General features: G+C 40.4%; 2 protein-coding genes across 6 annotated transcripts in view; one reads left to right on the top strand and one right to left on the bottom strand.

The window, feature by feature from the left end:
* ap2s1 (adaptor related protein complex 2 subunit sigma 1) overlaps window positions 1–9211 on the bottom strand; it is a 30093-nt gene extending 20882 nt beyond the window's left edge. For 3 of the 5 annotated variants that reach the window (XM_041179186.1, XM_041179189.1, XM_041179190.1), the window contains exon 1: window positions 9015–9211. In XM_041179186.1, the coding sequence (XP_041035120.1) occupies window positions 9015–9017 (3 nt within the window). In that variant the 5' untranslated portion in view covers window positions 9018–9211. Of the gene's footprint in view, window positions 1–3294; window positions 3444–4047; window positions 4156–9014 lie in introns of those variants that run through there. The other 2 variants (XM_041179188.1, XM_041179187.1) reach the window with 2 other exon arrangements.
* A 633-nt stretch (window positions 9212–9844) lies between these two features.
* Window positions 9845–18482, top strand: part of arhgap35a (Rho GTPase activating protein 35a) — a 121178-nt gene continuing 112540 nt past the window's right edge. Inside the window, exon 1 of the mRNA XM_041179504.1 lies at window positions 9845–10397. The gene's annotated coding sequence lies outside the window, so the exon portion shown is untranslated. The remainder of the gene's footprint in view (window positions 10398–18482) is intronic.

Here is an 18482-nt window from a genome sequence, read left to right as displayed (position 1 = left end):
ACACCCTATTCCTTCCAATCCCTCAGGTGAAATACTTTGTGGGTGTTCAGGCTTTAGTGTCTAATTAAGTGCAACATTCTACAGATTAAGATAATACATGCCTGAACACTGTCATTACTTAAACATTTTTCAATGGATTAGATTTTAGTTCATCATTTAAGACGTCACTTTGTCTTAGCCCAAGTGCACCTAATTTGCCTACCTCTAATTATAATAATTATGTGACTGGGCGGTTTATTCGCAGTGTTAGAAACATTTATGTCGTAGCATTTACAATCTTATTTTTAAAAACACAATTGATTCATTTTCTTCAGAACATAGAAACTGAAGTAAGCCTTTTAGCCCCTTGAGCTTGTTTTACCATTCAATGAGATCATCATGGCTGATCTGTGGCCTAACTTTGCCCCATATCCCTTAATACCTGTGGCGAACAAAAATCTATCAATTTCAGATTTGAAATTAACAATTGATCTTGCATCAATTGCTGTTGGCAGAAGACAGCTCCAAATTTTTACTAAGATAAAAGCAAAATGCTGCGGATGCTGGAAATCTGAAACAAAAACAGAAAACGTTGGAAAAATTCAGCAGCTCTAACAGCAACTGCAGAGAGAAAAACAGAGTTAACAGCGCCTGTGGAGGGAAAAACAGAGTCACTTGCTGACTCTTCTTTAGTCATAGGGACACAAAATATTAACTCTATTTTTCTCTCCACAGATGTTGTTAGACCTGCTGAGTTTTTCCAGCATTTTCTGTTTTTGTTCCAAATTTTTACTACCCTTTGTGTGTAGAAGCATTTTCTAATTTCAGTCTTGCTGGCTCTAATTCTTGGGCTATGCCCCCTACTGCTAAACTCCCTGACCAGTGGAAACCCATTTGTTCCCCTTGATATTGTGAAAACTTTGATAAAATCTCCTCTTATCCTTCTGAATTCTGGGAATACAACCCTAATTTGTGCAATCTCTTCTTGTAATTTAACCCTTGGAGTCCAGATGTCATTCTGGTAAACATACATTGCACGATCTCCAAGGGGCTTAATACCATTCCTAAGGTTGGTGCTCAGAACTGCACATAGTACCCCAGGTATGATCTTACTGGGACCTTGTATTGTTGAAGCATGAATTCTACCCCCTTGTGCTCTACTACTCCGGTTATAAAGGCCAGTATGCAGCTAGCTTTTCTGATAATTATCGGTACTTTAACCTTCCACCGTCTACAATATCCATATCAATTATATAAGAGCTGTCTGGGCTGGAGAGTAATTGTTTACATATGCCAGTTTGTGGATTAAGTACCTCTACGTCCCACATCCCAATATTCTACTCTGATCTCTGGGCTCCTATCTCTTTCAATGGAGCCATTTCTTTCACTAGATTGGTTGTTCTCTCCTATTGGAGTGAATGTTTGTTTACTTCTTGCACTCTCTTTACTACAATTCAGATTTAGGCACTCTACTTCCAGTGACCAATACTGCTCCACCTACCCTATTGCTTAGTATTATGAATTACTCACTTGATAATACAGAACTTGAATACTGCTAAAAAGAGACGTGTTGCCGATTAATTAAAGGATTAATTGGAATTGACTTGCCAACCAATCAGCACCCTTTTCTCCTGTAGTTTAAATTGTTGTGATTGTTTGAAATTTGGCATTCTTGTGTTTGTCCTGATGACTGCAAGATGAAAAGCTTCAACAACATGTCTCTCTTTTCAACAAGATTTGAGTACAATGAATTACACATATCCATTCTCAAAGTCTGACCTGATAAATATCCCTTCATTTTTAGATTGCAATCAGCCCCATTCCCACCACATGATTTTAGATCTCGGCCACATTAATTTTTCTGCTAAATATATTGGTCTCAGCAAATTGCAAAATCTCCATTTGGGCTGAGAGTAACAACATACTAACATCTATGGCAACCATTTAAAGAATAATTATGCAGCTGTCATCAAGTACAATATTTGATTATCCTTAATTATTTAACTGAACACGGCCGGACATCGAGTTTCGTATATGCTGCAAAAATGTTTGTACATTTGCGAATATAGGATAATAGCTTAAAACTCTCAAGAAAAAGCATAAGCCAGCTCTTCTTTCCATTCAAGTGTTTCTATGAAGTGTTGGCACTAGTCAGGAAGTCCTGTCTGCTAACTCAGGGGCCCAGGACACAACGCTGATGAAGTCTCTAATTAGACTGGTGGTTGGTAATGTAGGGTGGGAGAATTCTGTTTAAAACTAGGAAATCCTCAGGAAAAGCAACAATATCCTTAAAAAAACAGCCTAAGAAACAGCCCTGGAAATGGATCCCATTTCAGTTAAAACTTTTAAAATAATTTATACCCACCGTTGGATTAAATTGAAAGTTAACATTCCAAAAGATTCAGGACAATTTCTGGGCTTCAGAAAGGGGTAGATGATTTATTTAGTGAACATTTTGTACCAGCAAGGTAAGAGATGTGAATGTAACACTCTTTCACTTTTAAAACCCAGCATCAGTGTCAGCATCAAGAATCCCAGATGATCTCTCCATCGGCTGTGACCTCAGTTGGGTTTCTCTACGGTATCCCCTTTTCACAATTTTTAATTTATTCTTTCATGTGGGATGTGGGCATCGTTGGCAAGGCCAGCATTTATTATCCATCTCTAATTGCCCTTGAACTGAATGGTTCGCTGGACCATTTCAGAGGACAGTTAAGAGTCAACCACATTGCAGGCCAGACCGGATAAGGGCAGCAGATTTCCTTCCCTAAAGGACATTAGTAAACCAGACAATCAATGATAGTTTCATAGTCGTCGTCACTGAGACTCGCTTTCAGTTCCAGATTTATTAACTGAATTTAAATCCAACAAGTTGCCATGGTGGGATTTGAACCTGTGTCCTCAGAGCATAAGCCTCTGCATTATTAGTCAGCGACATTACCACTACGACACCATCTCCCAATGCCTTATCGATTGGCAGTCAGCTTTGTGCCTCTCACCCTTTGGGTACAAGGTTGGAACTCACTGTTCTAGCCTGGAACAAAAACACTTTCATTTTATTAGACTGAGCAAGACTTGAACCCATTTCTAGAGGTGAAATACATTGTGGTAATGCAGCTCCACACATTAGAGATAATCTCAAATTACTACAAGCATGTGGATTTGAGCAAGCTATTGAAGTATATGGTGAAATGGGCACCCATTTTCAAAATTTTCAAGTTTCCCACACTTAAACTTTAAAAAGAAATCTAAGCACAACAAACTAATTTACTCTAAATGACTTCAACTATACAAATAAACATCCATAGTCCATACCCGAAAAAGTTTTCCAACTTAACATCACGAGCAGCCCCACAGCAGGTTTGGTAGTAAACAAAATACTATGCTCTGTTCAATTCAGTTTGAAGGAACATGGTTTAAAGGCCATGCAACAACAAAGGTGAAAGTAGTAAGGCGAATTAAGAAATAGTTGAGGGAGGAAGGAAAAATTTTAGAGTCAGATGAGGGTGTGGCAGATAGGAGGGTCTGTAGAGATAGAGATAGCAAAAAGAAAGGATCTGGTAAACACTTTTGTAGTACTTTCCAATATATGGCACCGATGCCATAGGCAATCCAGGTTTATCCACCACCATACGTATAAATGACAGCATTTAATTGAATCATACAGCACAGGAGGAGGCCATTCTGCCAGTGCCAGCTGTTTGAAAGAGCAATTCTTTAGCCCTTTTTGTCCCCTATAGGCTTGCATGTTTCCTTTTCAACTCAATTCCCTTTAGAAATGGACTATGAAATCTGTTTTTAAAAATTGATTTATGGGGCATTTGTGACAAGGCCAGCATTTATTGTCCATCCCCTAATTGCACCCTTCCCCACCCCACCCAGGTAATAGTGACCACCTTGTTGAACCGCTGCACTCCATGTGGTGATGGTGCAAAAAGATCGTGGCTGATCTTCCATTTTCCCTCATCATCCCTTAATATCCAAAAATGTATCTATCTTGGTCTTAAATGTGCTCAAGAACTGAGCATCCACAGCTCCCTGAGGAAGAGGATTCCAAAGAATTACAACCTTTGAGTGAAGAAATTTCTCCTCGTCTTTGTCCTAAATGGTTGCTTATTCGGAGTGTATGACCCCAAGCTCCAGAAGCCCCAGCCAGGGGAAACATCCTTCCAGCATCTAAAACGATAAGTCCCTTAAGAATTTTATATGTTTCAATGAGTTCACCTCTAAACTTTAAGGAATATAAGTCTAGTCTACTCAGTTGTTCCTTATCGGAAACAAAAACAAAAATTGCTGGAAAAACTCAGCAGGTCTGACAGCACCTGTGGAAAGAAAGACAGAGTTAACTCTTGGACAGAAGTAAAGAAAAATAGAAATGAGGTGAAATAAAAGCTGTTAGAAGGGGGTGGGACAGGTGGAACTGGATAGAGGGCCAGTGATAGGTGGAGGCAAAGAAGAGATTGCAAAAGATGTTTTAGACAAAAGGACAAAGAGGTGTTGACAGTAGTCATATTATCTAAGGAATGTGCTAATAGGTGACATTAAGGGTAGAAAGCAGGACATGCAAGTGACAGATAGCCCTAGTAGGGATGGGGTGGGGGGAAGGGATCGAAATAGGCTAAAAGGTAGAGATAAAACAATGGATGGAAATAAATTTTTAAAATAATAATAGTAATAGGTGGGAAAAGAAAAAATATATTAAAAAATATATAATAATTATTAGAAAAAAGGGGATAAAAAAGGGGGTGGGGATGGAGGAGAGAGTTCATGATCTGAAGTTGTTGAACTCAATGTCAAGTCCGGAAGGCTGTAAAGTGCCTAGTCGGAAGATGAGGTGCTGTTCCTCCAGTTTGCATTGAGCTTCACTGGAATATTGCAGCAGGCCAAGGACGGACATGTGGACATGAGAGCAGGGTGGTGTGTTGAAATGGCAAGTGACAGGAAGGTCTAGGTCATTCTTGTGTTCCTTATCGGACATCACCTCATCCCAGGAATTGGGCATGTCAAGTACTGGATTGTCACACCCACTTAAAGACAAATGGGAAAGGATGCAATAAAAACAGAAAATGCTGGAAAAACTCAGCAAACCTGACAGCATCTGTGGAGAGAGAAACAAGAGTTAACATTTTGAGTCGGTATGACTGCTTCAGAGCTGAAGAATAGTAGAAATGTGATGGAATTTGCACTGTTTAAGCGGGGTGGAGTAGGTCAGGCAGGATAGAAGGTCAGCAATAGGTGGCAGCTAAGAAGAGATTTACAAAGATGTCATGGACACAAGACAAAGGGAGTGTTAATGGCAGTGGTGAAGACTAAAGAAGGTGCTGATAGTGGCATAAAGGTAAGAAAACAGAATGTGTTAATAGCAGAACAAGGGTCAGCAATCTGTGAAAGAACAACATAGAACAAATGACAGATGGCCCTATTGGGGATGGGGGAGGGAGTGGTGGTTGTGGTGGGAAAGGATGCAGCCTGATTTATTCCCAACTTTTGCAATCAGAGGAGTAAAATGCTTTCCTGCAAACAAAAAGAACAGACAAACATATGAATTAGGAGGAGTAGGCCACTCGGCCCCTCGAACATGCTCCGCCATTTAATAAAATTGTGGCTGATATGATCGTAACCTCAACTCCACATTCTGGCCTACCCCCGATAACCTTTCACCTACTTGTTAATCAAGAATCTATCTAGCTCTGCCTTAAAAATATTCAAAGAATCTGCTTCCACCACCTTTTGAGGAAAAGAGTTCCAAAGACTCACAAGCCTCAAAAAATTTCTCCTCATCTCTGCCTTATATGAGCGACCTCTTATTTTTAAACAGTGACCTCTAGTTCTAGATTCTCCCACAAGAGGAAACATCCTTTCCACATCCATCCTGTCAAGACCCCACAGGATCTTAAAGAAATTGTAGGGAAAATCACTTGAAGACAATGCACATACTCTAGCTGTAGGTGTACGCATTGTAGGAGAAGGAAGAGGTATACCCACTGATTATGCAGTTTCGTTGTGCCCATGAAGAATATGTAATACTGTTCTGAAGTTTGCATTTGCAAATTCCCATAACCATATCATCATCAAATTGGAGATAGGAATCAACAGATGATTTCTTTGTTGTATACCATGGTCATGGTGCAGTCTTCCTAATGAGTAACTTATATATTAGCCTATATGTGTCACCCCACCCCCCCACCCCCCCCACCCACCCCATCCAAATCTCCACGTGGCTTGCCACTCAGGCATTCTCCATCATCACTCCACAACATTTTTGGCCGACACTCAGGTTAAATGCAAATTTCAGTAACTGAAAGTCACATTACGAAGACTCTTTCCTGAGGTCTTATGCTGGCAACGAATAGTGAGTATTACAATAATGACTACTGCGCCTTTGCAACAAATTGAAAAGTGTCGCGAAGGTAGGAGCTCTGAGAACTAACTCCCCAGACGTAGCCTCCTGATCCCAGGTAATCCATCAGAGATGTTTCCCCTCATGGATAGAGGAAAATCAAATTTTTGCTGAATCCAAAAGAGTTACTTGCACAATTTCCACAGCCGGCTGCGCAGCAGAGGGAGATGCAGGCTGCCCATATGCTCCATCAGTTTGAAAATTCACGTAGGCGGGAAGAGAAAAAAAATACTATTTTCAGTTTAGAAATAGTACTAGGAAGGAAAATGAAACAGTTCCTGAAATAAAGGTAAACATGTATTTACAAGAGAAGCAAGCTAAGATTCCTGCAGTGTCAAACAAGCATGCTGCTGATTAAACAGACTGCAGCTAAAGCTTGTGGTTATGGTACCAGTTACCTTTAGCAGCGTATATCTCCACATGACTGCTTAATAAGCCATTAGATTCTTACTTTGGGTGGTCAAAAGTTTCTGCTCTAGAATTACAAACTTTTAAGTTCCTATTGAGTTTACTTAGCGGTTAGCTGAGCAATACAGACCAGTAAAGCACTGTATTTAATCCCCAGTTTGTATTGCCTTTGCTGATCTCAGGCATTCTGGCAATAGGAGTACTAGAATTAACTTTAGTGTTCCTAGGATAGGGAGGGGGACACTGATCCAGGATTGCTACTCCTGAAAGCTTCTCAGAGACACTGCAAAGTGTGCATCTTATGGAAGCTCCAGTGTGCACATTTACCTTCCTACCACTCAATCATGGTCATGGTTAGTACAGTTGCTTGGACAAGGAAATAAATGGCACCTGATGCAGTCAAATTGCACAAGAACAGGCTGTGCCTGTAGGGTGTGAGAAAATGACAAGAAGCAAATGTATTGAGAACCTGAGCACAAGTATCTCTGACACCACATCAACTCTTGCAGACAGCCCACTTGCAGCAGTTTAAGAAGGAAGCTCACCACCACCAAGGGCAATCAGGGATGAGCAATAAGTGTTTGCCTTGCCAGCGACACTCACATTCCAACATTAAATGAATTAAAAGAAAATTTTTTAGCTCTCTGCGCTCAGCATTAACTTCAGATCTTAGCCACCTCTCCTATTTTCAGTATAATTCACTACCATAAGAAATGGTTGAGGCAAAAGCTTAGATGGTTTCAAATGGAAACTAGAGAAGTATATGAGAGGAATGGAATCAGATATGCTGAAAGGCTGAGTTGAGATAGATGGCACGGTGGGTGGAGACTTGTGTAAAGTATAAACACCAGCACAAGCTACTTGCACTGAATAATTTGTACTGCATTTTTAAAAATATTCATTCATGGGATGTGGGCATCGCTGGCTAGACCAGCATTTATTGCCCATCCCTAACTGCCCTTGAGAAGGTGGTGGTGAGCAGTCCATATTCTATGTAATCCAGTGAGAGGTCATTTTCATTTTGTTTAAATTTCCATTTTGCAGCCCTGTTTCGACTCACTCCTTTATCTTTTGAATTCTGTGCATCTACCTCCTGAACTAAGCTATCTTTCCCTGTAAAGCAAGTTACACATCTTACATTGTTTTCAAACCTGTTAATTGGCAATTAAATCCATTAGTTGCTTCTTTGTGAAAATAATGATCAGATCAGAACTTTTCATGTCTCATCACTGTGCTCCCCTCCACTTTTCCTGAGGCACATCTCAAACATCACATTCAAGTGACAGTTTGGATGAAGAATCTACTCCCAAAACATTAACTTATTTTCTACCTGGCAGAAAATGCTGAAAATATACAAGTCCTAAGGAAAAGACAAGCTACCTTATTGGGCCTAAAGTTCTGGGTACAGTCCATACCTGAAATAGTCTTTTTTGGGTGACCTTTTTAAATTGAACCATAAAGATGAGACTGAGCTCAATCGAGAAACAACTTTGCATGTGCCCCTTTATTTAAGGAGGCACAATTAAAAGAACAGAACCAAAAGGGAGCTTATAAAAATAAGCCATAACGTGATTGTGGGCCTATTGGATAACCTATTCCCTGGAAAGTGACTAATCTGCCGTGTATTTCCAGCATTTTGCAATCATTTTTGGATTTACAAAGTTAACAATGCACCATGCTAGGGTTTATGCTCTACGTGCCCATTTGATCTGCCCTCAGCCACAAATGGACACATCTTCTCTGCATCTACCTTATCAGACTCTTTGATAATCTTGAAGACCTCTATCAGGTCACCAAACAACCTTCTCTTACCTAGAGAAAAAGAGCTCCAAACCTTTCCTGATAGTTATAACCTCTCAGTTATGGTTGTCGCCTAAAAAAAAAATAGCTGTTTTGAAAATGCGCGATCACACCTATTTCTCCTTAGAAATGTGACTTAAATAATTCACAATTTAAAAAAAAAATAAAATTAAAGCCTTCTCAGCGGGTGCTTATGGCAAGAGAAGGATGACGAAAGGCCTCCTTGAACCTCCATTGCTGGAAGAAACCCAGCAATCGTTGAGAAAAAGATGTTAAGCTCTGCTTCCTGAAGGATTAAGATGCCCCAGGGTCTGAAGTTTTTATTTAATTAGATATCTTTAAAAGAAAAACCCTTCAGTGGTTGGGCTCAGTTTAGGCCTCATCCTGCATTCAATTTCCTTCAAAACGTACAAGAATCAGCACTTACCATTATGACGCTACTTTGGGGATTAGTATGTGATTCTTTTTTTGTAAAATCGGACGTTTTAGGGGTGTTTTTTTTTGGACATATGATGTTTTATTTCAAAGGCGACGCTTTTTTTTTCCTCCTTCAGACACCGCTGTCAGAACCCGCAGCCCCTCACTGCGCCTGCGCAGGCCTGCCCTGCCCTCCCAGGGAACCCTGGGAAATGTAGTCCTTTCCTTTCAGCCCCCTCCCCCCCGCCTCCTTCTCCTAGGCACGGCACAATTGAGCCCATTATAACAGACCTCCTTTGGGCACAGAAGAAGACGAATCTCAGGAGATTTCCACTGGAAGATATATCAAAAATAACAGATGCAACCCCAGATAATTAAAAAGGCCTCTTAAATTCCTTTTTTAATTTAAGCCATGCTAAAGCAATCAATGAACCTTAAATATTTGGCTGTTGCATACCAAGAAAACAAATTGCATTAAAATAATTATCTTGAATGGATTAAATATGCAGAAGGCTGCTAAAATGATCAGGCAGAGGACTACAATTCCCAGCGTCCTCTGGTACGCCCTCACTTCCGTTCCGGCAGCGCTGGAAACCACTTCCTGCCTTGAACCGCAACCACGCCTCGGAGACCGCAACCAAAAGTGCTGGAAGTTTGATTGACGTGATGGGCCACCAATCGGTTGGGCATCTCTGAAGCGACCGGCCAATTGAAGGCAAAGAATAGGGCGGAGGGGTTGGGGGGTGGGGGGGGAAAGGGAGAGAAAAAAAACTGATCAAGTTCGGTGGGCGGGTGAGGGAGGAGGGGAAGGGGAAAAAAAAATCTCCTTATTGTCGTGAAGCGATTTTTTTTTGAAAGGCATTTTTTTTGAGGAAAAGTTGAAGCGGTAGCGGCTGTCGGTCGACATTTTTGAGTGAAATTCGGGCGCGGCCTAGCGAATGGTGCGTGCGGAGGTGGATTTTATTGATGTTTGAATAATAATTTAAGGAGAGAGAGAGAGAGAGAGAGGAGGAATCACCTGACCCGCCGAGCCAGAGCGCCTCCATGGCGGCGTGAGAAGCATCATGGGCGATGTCTACTCCTGGGGGGGAAGCAGCAGCAGCAGCAGCAGCAGCGGCAGCAGAGAAAAAAAGTTGGTGAAGGGGAAGAGTACGGGGAGAAATATCCGCCATTTCTGACCAGTCGTAGACTTTCAGGAGAAGAGAAGCAAAGGGAAGGCAAAAGAGGAAGCAAAAATCATATCACTTTAATCCACACACATTCCCTCTCCTCCCCTTCCTCCAAATCTAACCTGAGGAAAACAAGATGTCTGCTGACCATTAAATTAAAAAAAAAATCCCCAGGAAAAAAATATTATTATTTGTCTCTTATCCCTTGTGGGACGAAAGCAAAGGTAGGTAATTTTTTTTTTCTCTCTCTCTCTCTCTTTGCTTCCACCCTCAATCTTTTTCTCTCATTAGTGGAGCCTTAATTTGCATTCCAAACCTGCTCTTTTTTTTTCTCTCTGTGTTGTTTTTGGCCTCCCCTACATTTATTTTCTTGGAAATATTTCAGGAGAATTTTGATTTTTTTTTTGGTTTTGGGGTTGGGGTGGGGGGAGAGATTGGGTTTGTGACATGGACTTCAGAGCAGCCGAGGAGAATAAAATTTTGTGGACTTCTTGACGTGGTTGAGCGAGCCATGTGTCAAAACACGTTGAAGAAATCATTTTGTTTGTTTCTCTTTGTTTAAAAAATAAAGAAATGAAGGGCACGTTGCTCTTGCCAGAATTGATTTTAACACTTGGTAGGATTCTATAAGGAAAGTTTTTTTTTAAAAAAGGCTGATCAGTTTTGAACATTTGCATCCTTTTTACTGTTTTACAGATTTGATTTAAAATGTATGCTTCTGGAAATCTTTATAATATATAATTGTATTGCAGACATCTGCAACATAGCATATAGAAAGGTTTAAAAATGCATTTTACAGAATGTGGTGTTTGCTGTTTCAGGGCACTCCAGCATTAAGAAGGAATTTCTAAAACTCAATTATATTACTCTTCTGAATAATGCATTATTGATTATCTTGGATGTGAAGTTCTTGGGCAATTTACTCGACTGTTCTCTAAAAACCTAGAGAGATTAGACACTTGAAACGGGAAAATATTGTTTTGGCTTAAAAATGGGTGGGCTTTTTTCTTTCTCTTCACCATCTAAATAGCATGTATATTTTGACATTAAACATAGTACAGTCACGGATGTAGTGCTTTCTGCTTTTAATGAGCATGGTGCACACTGTATTTAAGCAGTGACTTCAAGTCTACAAACTCTATCTGAACCCTTCTCCTCCCCCTTTTGAATATAAATGGAATATGTCAAGACATGTTTGATATCCATTGCATTAAGCACATGTGCTTGGTGTACATCTAAAAGGCCGGTTTCTGGTTTATTATGTCAAAGTACAGTATTGGGTGGGTGGGATGAGGGGAACTGTTTGTGTTCACGTGATTTGGCAAAGTATTGTAGAGAGAAAGGATACTCTGGAGTATGTTACAAGGCATTAAGAGGTCAAAGGGTTGAGATGATATCATAAATTGAGTTTTGTTTGAATTTGCCCATCTATCTCATTATTTTAAGGTAGTGTTGCCAGTTAGATTTAATAAAGTGTAATATTTTGTGTGTGAAATTTACTCCCAACCTTAGTCGTAATTTTTCTTGGTGGTGATCAATATAAACAAGTAGGCCCAGGTTTGATTAGTGGTCCGTGCTGAGTGAGCTATCCTTAGTCACGATAGCAGATGTACTTTTGGTGAAGCAGAGGGTAATTCAGGTAGCATTTCCATTGCCTTTGCTATCCAGTGAAACATGGGTGTGTGCAGACTCGGGTGAGGAGAGATCCATGGCTCGATTGTGATGACTGATGTGAATGAATAGGCTGCAGAAGTTCCCTGGCGGGCCTCGTGCATCTGGAATGACCTTGTTAGCAGCCATAGAACCGTGCCCTGTAAGAATTGAAACTTCCAATCTAAGGAGGAAAGCAGTTTCATTTTTTAAAAAAAATGTATTTGCAGATACTTTTTGTTTCTGTGCACTGATGTCCCTGGGTCCCATTTTTCGTCATTTTTTTCAACTTCCCTTCTTTTCCTTTCTTCTTCCTCCCACCCCGTCCCACTTCAAAAAATGCACTAATGAATGTTTATGCAGCAGGAGTTGCAGACAGAAACCATCCTCCAATCACAGGCTCCGTTCTATTCTGAAATTATAGATCATTTGTAATCTTCAAAGATCAATCTTGGCATTTGCTGCTGATTTATGTAAAGATTTATTCTTGATCTTTGTCCTTTTTAATTTAAATTCTTGGAGATCATAATTTTATTATTACAAATCTATTAGGCCAAATAAACCTCATTGCTGCAAAGTGTTTATATCATATTTTAAAGAATATTAAAATGAATTGATGTTTGAAGTCCTATGAATTGCTAATGCTAAAAAATATCATCAGTAATTTTAATCAGTGGGTGAATTTAAAATAAGGAATTAGTGAAGCTGCTGGTGGGTTGGATCAGCCCACTGTGCATTGTGACATGTGTAATTTTCTCCATAGTGATTTCTTGAACTTTGCCATGTAATCAGGAGGGATTGCTATCTGAAAGATAGAGTATTACCCATGGGCTTGGAGGAGGGCTGGGGTGCAGGAATCAGACGTCTATCATACTGTGGTCTTGAACTCTCCCATCTGCTCAGAATGGATCCCGGCGGGATGGGGGAGGTTGCTTCCTTGCCTTCAATGTTTGTGAATGAATGTGAATGAACTTTGGCATGTTGGTGAGCCCGTGCTCAGCTTCTGCCCCTGCATCTGATCAATCACCAAAATACTTTCTTCTAGCTCCAAAAATTGTCTGTATCTGCCTCTGCTTTCTTCCCACCCACCTTTTATGCATTGCTGCCTAATCCCCTGATCTACACTTGCATCACCTCAAGCTTCACCTGTCTCCTGTTGTATCCAAAATCCTCCAATCTTCACCTTAAGCCTGATTTTCAATACTCTTCACAAACAGTTAATGATTCAGAATGCCGCAGTCCAAGTCCTCATTCGTGATGCAATACCTCTGCCTAGAGAGTGTGTTGTATTTGTGTTCAACAAGTTCAGAGAAAGTTACCATTTATGATGGAAACGTTGACAGGGAAAGAGTGCAGAGTTAAATCTCCATGTATTGTTGAAGCTTTGACTAGTGAATTGACAAATGGGCCAGTGCTTTCAATCTTAATTTGGAGTTTAATACTTGAAATAGACTGTAATATCATTTGAAATGTCAGTGCTTTGTGTGTCATTGTCCACGTGTAAATTCTTGGTGAGCATGGTATTTTAGATGTTACATTTGCTGTGCCATCATGTGGACTGTACTGAAGGAGTTCTGATCTGATTGATTCTTTGCCTGTACCTAATTTTTGTTACCTAATTTTAGACCTCCGCGTTGGCTAATGGGTGTATATAGTATGATGCAGAAATAGAGACACTAGGAGGAACGACAGTTAGTGTAGGAAAACTCCTGAGGAGGAAATAATCATTAGTATTTTTTTTACATATCCCTTCATGGGCTGTGGGTATTACTGGCTCTGACAGTATTTGTCGCCCATCCCTAATTACGCTTGAGAAGGTTGTGATGAGCTGCTGCCTTGAGCCATTGCAGTCCTTGTGGTGTAGATACATCCATAGTGCTGTTAGGAAGGGAATTCCTGCATTTTGACAATGACAGTGAAGGGAAGATGGTATGTGGCTTGGAAGGGAACCTCCAGGTGGTGGTGTTCCTGTGTATCGGATGCCCTTGTCCTCCTAAGTAGTAGAGGTCATGGGTTTGCAAGGTACTGTCAAAGGATCCTTGGTGAGTTGCTGCGGTGCATCTTGTAGGTGATGCTGCTACCACTGTGTGTTGGTGGTGGAGGGATTGAATGTTTAAGGTGGTGGACGGGGTGCCAATCAAGTGGGCTGCTTTGCCGTATATGGTAGTGTTGGAGCTGCATTCATCCAGGCAAGTGGAGAGTATTTGTGCCTTGTAGATGGTGGACAGGCTTTGGGGAGTAAGGAAGTGAGTTACTCACCACAGAATTTCCAGTCCCTGATCTGCTCTTACAGCCACAGTATTTATATAGTTGGTCCATTTCAATTTCTGGTCAATGGTAACCCCCCAGAATGTTGATAGTGGGTGATTCAGCAATGGTGATCCCATTAAATGTCATGGGGAGGTGGTTAGATTCTCCTTTGTTGGAGGTGATCATTGCTTGGCATGAACGTTTCTTGCACTTGTCAGCCCAAGGCCTGAGTATTATCTACATATGGATACTGACTGTTTGTTTCAGTACCTGGCTGACATCAGCAGGATGAGCTGAATGCAGCATCGGTTCTTTGGGCATCACTGAGTCATTGAGTTAATAGGAAATAAAATGGGGAATTGAATACATCAGTTGATAGATTTTTGAATCATTGTTTTTAGATCATTTAGCAACTGCACTTAATTTGTCATTGGTTTTTGGTGTGTTAGTGCTGCCAGCTCTTGATGCCACTTGAACTTGTGATTCTGGTGCACCCCTAAACCAATAGAAAAGCAGCTTTAGTTCAGATCGATCCTTATTATTGGAACTCTTTCTTTCCAAAGTTCCTTTTAAAAAGGAAAATGAATGTTAATGGCTTCACAATTTTTGTTCAGACCTTCTTGTGCCATAGATCAGTTCAGACAAATCAATCACAAGACTGTTTACATGCTTAGATGTTGGCTTAGACTGTTTAATTCATTACTTATTTATTTCGCTGTTCCCTGCCCCCAAAACTTGAGCTTGCTGAACATAGAAATTCATTGATTTATTTGTCTTGAGTGCTAAACTCTTAGGCTTTGGAATTGCTCTGCAGTAAGAGGAGAAAATTCTGGGAATACTCAGCAGGTCAGGCAGCATTTGTGGAGAGAGAAATAGCTAACATTTTTGGTAGATGACCTGTTGTTAGAACCTGTCGATGCTGTTGCATGTTCTGCAGCATGGCTTTCCAACCTTAATTTTTCTCATTCTTGCCCCTCTTTCAAAAGCACAATAGGGGTTTTTCTCTTTGGAATATAGGAGCAGAAGTAAGGCCATTCAGCACCTCCAACTTGTTCGGCCACTCAGTACAATCATGGTTAATCTGCACCTCCACTCCGCTGTTGATCCACATCCCTTACTTAATTTTTAAAAAATTTATCGATCACAGTCTTGAAAATTTCAGTTGACTCTGCTTAGTCTCCTGGGGTAGCGTTTGTGACTTCCAGTACCCACTACTTGTTGAATTCAGTCCTAAATGGCCAAGCTCCAATTTTAACGTTTATGCCCTTTCGTTCTGAATTCCCCCACTAGGTGTTATAGCTTCTCTATAACTACCCTATTGAATCCCTTTATCATTCTTAAAGAACTCAATTAGATCATCCCTTAACTGTCTTATAAACTTAGGTTCTATTCCCTTTTAATGATCTATCCTTTGAACCCTGGCATTATTCTTGTCGATCCATGCTGATCCGCTGCCTTCCTGAGATGTGTCAAAAAACTGCTCCAGCTAGGGTCTAAGGAAAGCTTTGTACAACAGAAGCATAACTTCCTCCCCTTTGTATTCCAGCCCCCTTGCAATGAAGCCAAACATTCCATGAGCCTTACCGATTACTTTTTGTACCTATACACTCACTATTACACAAATCACTTTCTTCCTGCACAGTGCTTCATGTTACCATTACACAAATGTTCTGATTTGTCTTTCTTGGACCCAAAGTGGGTGACCTTGCACTTCCCCAAATTGAACTCCATCTGCCACTGTTTTGACTACTTGCATAATGTCTAGTAACTTCAGGTCTCACTTACGCAACCTACTGTGCCTCATAACTTAGTTGCACATCAGAGTTTACAAGTTACACTCTTATTTCCTCATCTAAGTTATTGATATACATGGTGAAAAGTGAGGCGACAGCACAGATCCTTCGAGGACACTAGCCATCACATGCCAATTAGAGTATATTCCCTTTATCCCTGCTCTCTCTCATTTCTCAACTAATTATCAGCACATGTTATGAGGCTATCTCAATTCTGTTCTTTTTTGCTAATGTCTTATGCAGAGCAGTATTAAATGACTTCTGGACATATAAACATACGAATTAGGAGCAAGAGTAGGTCATTTAGTTCCTTCAAGCCTGCTCCACCATTTAATAAAATCATGGCTGATTTGATCGTGGCCTCAATTCCACATTACTGCCTACCCCCCATGGACCCTCCTTCATCTATTGTGAGCTTCTCAGACATTCACTAGATTAGTCAGACATGAATTGCCCTTGTTCCATGTTTTATCTTTTTGATCAAACTTGATAAAGTGCTCACCCACTCTCTCCTTGACTGTGGATCCCATTAACTTCTCCACAAATGATGTTTAAATTGACAGCTCTCCAGTTTTCTGGTCTCTCCTTCTCTCCCTTCCTAAATAATAGTGACATTTGCAATTTTTAAACCAGAAAGCACGATCTCTAATCTAGTGGCTTTGGAAAATTGCAACTCATGTATCTGCTTTTTTTCCTCTCCAATTTTTTTCCTTAAGATGGAAACCATTAGGCCCTGGAGATTTATCTATCTTGAGCCCTATTAGGTTCTTCATGCCCTTTCTTTACTCAAGTGCAATATGTTCCTCCCTTTGTACTAATGGCATTTTGTTCTCTTCCTTTGCTGTGAGGGCAAATATTAATTATTCATTTAACAAGTCTGCCATTCCCTTATTTTCTATTTATCCTCTCACCTGTCTTTGCTTCTATTGGACCTGTGGTCTTCCTTACCTCTCTTTGTCAATATACTTATGAAAAATTTTACTATTAAATTTGATATCCCTTGCAAGTGTTTTTAATATAGCCTTTTTGCACCTCTTGCTGCTTTGTGTCTCTGGTTGCTCTCAGCTCACCCAGTTCTGCTTGATTTCATATTTTTTCTCTCATTTGTCTAAGCCTTTTCCTTTAGGCTGATGCTGTCTCTTGCCTCATTTGTTCACCGTAGTCACATAACTGCAAAAGCAGAGCCTCTGCCTTTCAGGGATATGTGCCGGTTTTGTACCAGATATTGAATTCTTCCCACTGTTTGAAGGTATAATTATTAATCACTCAGCTCACTTTACTTCGGTCAATTTATTTTTCACTGCTTCAAAGTCGCCTTACTTAAATTTAAAACCTTGATTTATGTCGCTCCCATCTCCTTCCCTCCCAAACTCAGCATCAAATTAATTAATTAAGCAAGGACTTGCATTGATATGGTGCTTTTACTGGGTGATCAAGTAAAAATGTTTAAACAATTAAAGGATTTGATGGGGTAGATAGAGGGAAATTAGTTCTTCTGGTACAACAGTCCAGAACACGCAGGCATAACCTTAAAATTAGAGCTATGATGATGTCAGAAAGGACATCTTCATGTAAAGGGTATTGGAAATTTGGAACTCTTATCTCCCAAAAAGGCTGAGATCAATTGGAAATGTCAAAATTGAGACCACGAGGTTTTTTTTCCCAGCAAGAGTATTTAAGAGACATGGAACTAAGGCAGTTAGATGAAATTGAAATACAGATCAGAAATGATCTGATCGAATAGTGGTACAGGCTGAAGAAGCTGACTGGTAGCTGACTGGTCCATTCCTCTTCCTTTGTTCGTTTCACAACCTCTGGATGTACCCAAAGTTATTTACATACTACAAAGTTTTTAAAAGTGTAGCACTGTTGTAATGTCGGAAACACAACAGCAAATTCATGCACAGAGGCTCCAGTAATTCAAGAATGTGATAATAAGAATATAAGACTTAGGAGCAGGAGTAGGCCATTTGGCTCTTTGGACCTCCTCTTATGCATTCGATAAGATGTTGGCTGATCTAACTGTAGCCTTAACTCCTTTCCTGCCTGTTCCCCATAATCCTTCATTCCTTTGTCTATCAAAAATCTTTCTAACTCAGCCTTGAATTAATTCAATGACCACACGTCCACTGTTTTCTGGGGAAGAGAATTCCACATACTATCAACCCTCTGAGAAGAAAAACTTATCTCCGTCTTAAATGGGAGACCTCTTATTTTTGAACTTTGTCCCCTAGGTGAAACATCTGCCTAGTATCCACCCTATCAAGCCCCCTCGGGATCTTTTATGTTTCAGTAAGATCACCTCTCATTCGTCTAAACTCCAGTGGGTATCGGCCCAACCTGTTCAATCTTTCATCATAAGATAAGCCCTTCATCCCAGGAATGAGTCAAATGAACCTTCACTGAACTGCTAATGCAATTATATCCTTTTTCAAATGAGATCAAATGTGAACTCCAGATGTGGCCTCACCAGTGCCCTGTACAGTTGTAGCAAAACAGTCCTTTTATATTCCATTCCCCTTGCAATAAACATCAACGTTCCATTTGCCACCTTAATCACTTGCTGAACCCGTTTACTAGCTTTGTAATTCATGTACTAGGACACCAAGATCCCTC

The sequence above is a fragment of the Carcharodon carcharias genome, chromosome 34 (assembly GCF_017639515.1).
Source record: "Carcharodon carcharias isolate sCarCar2 chromosome 34, sCarCar2.pri, whole genome shotgun sequence".
In the NCBI taxonomy this organism is placed as follows: Eukaryota; Metazoa; Chordata; class Chondrichthyes; order Lamniformes; family Lamnidae; genus Carcharodon; species Carcharodon carcharias.
This window is presented reverse-complemented; position numbering and strand designations above follow the sequence as displayed.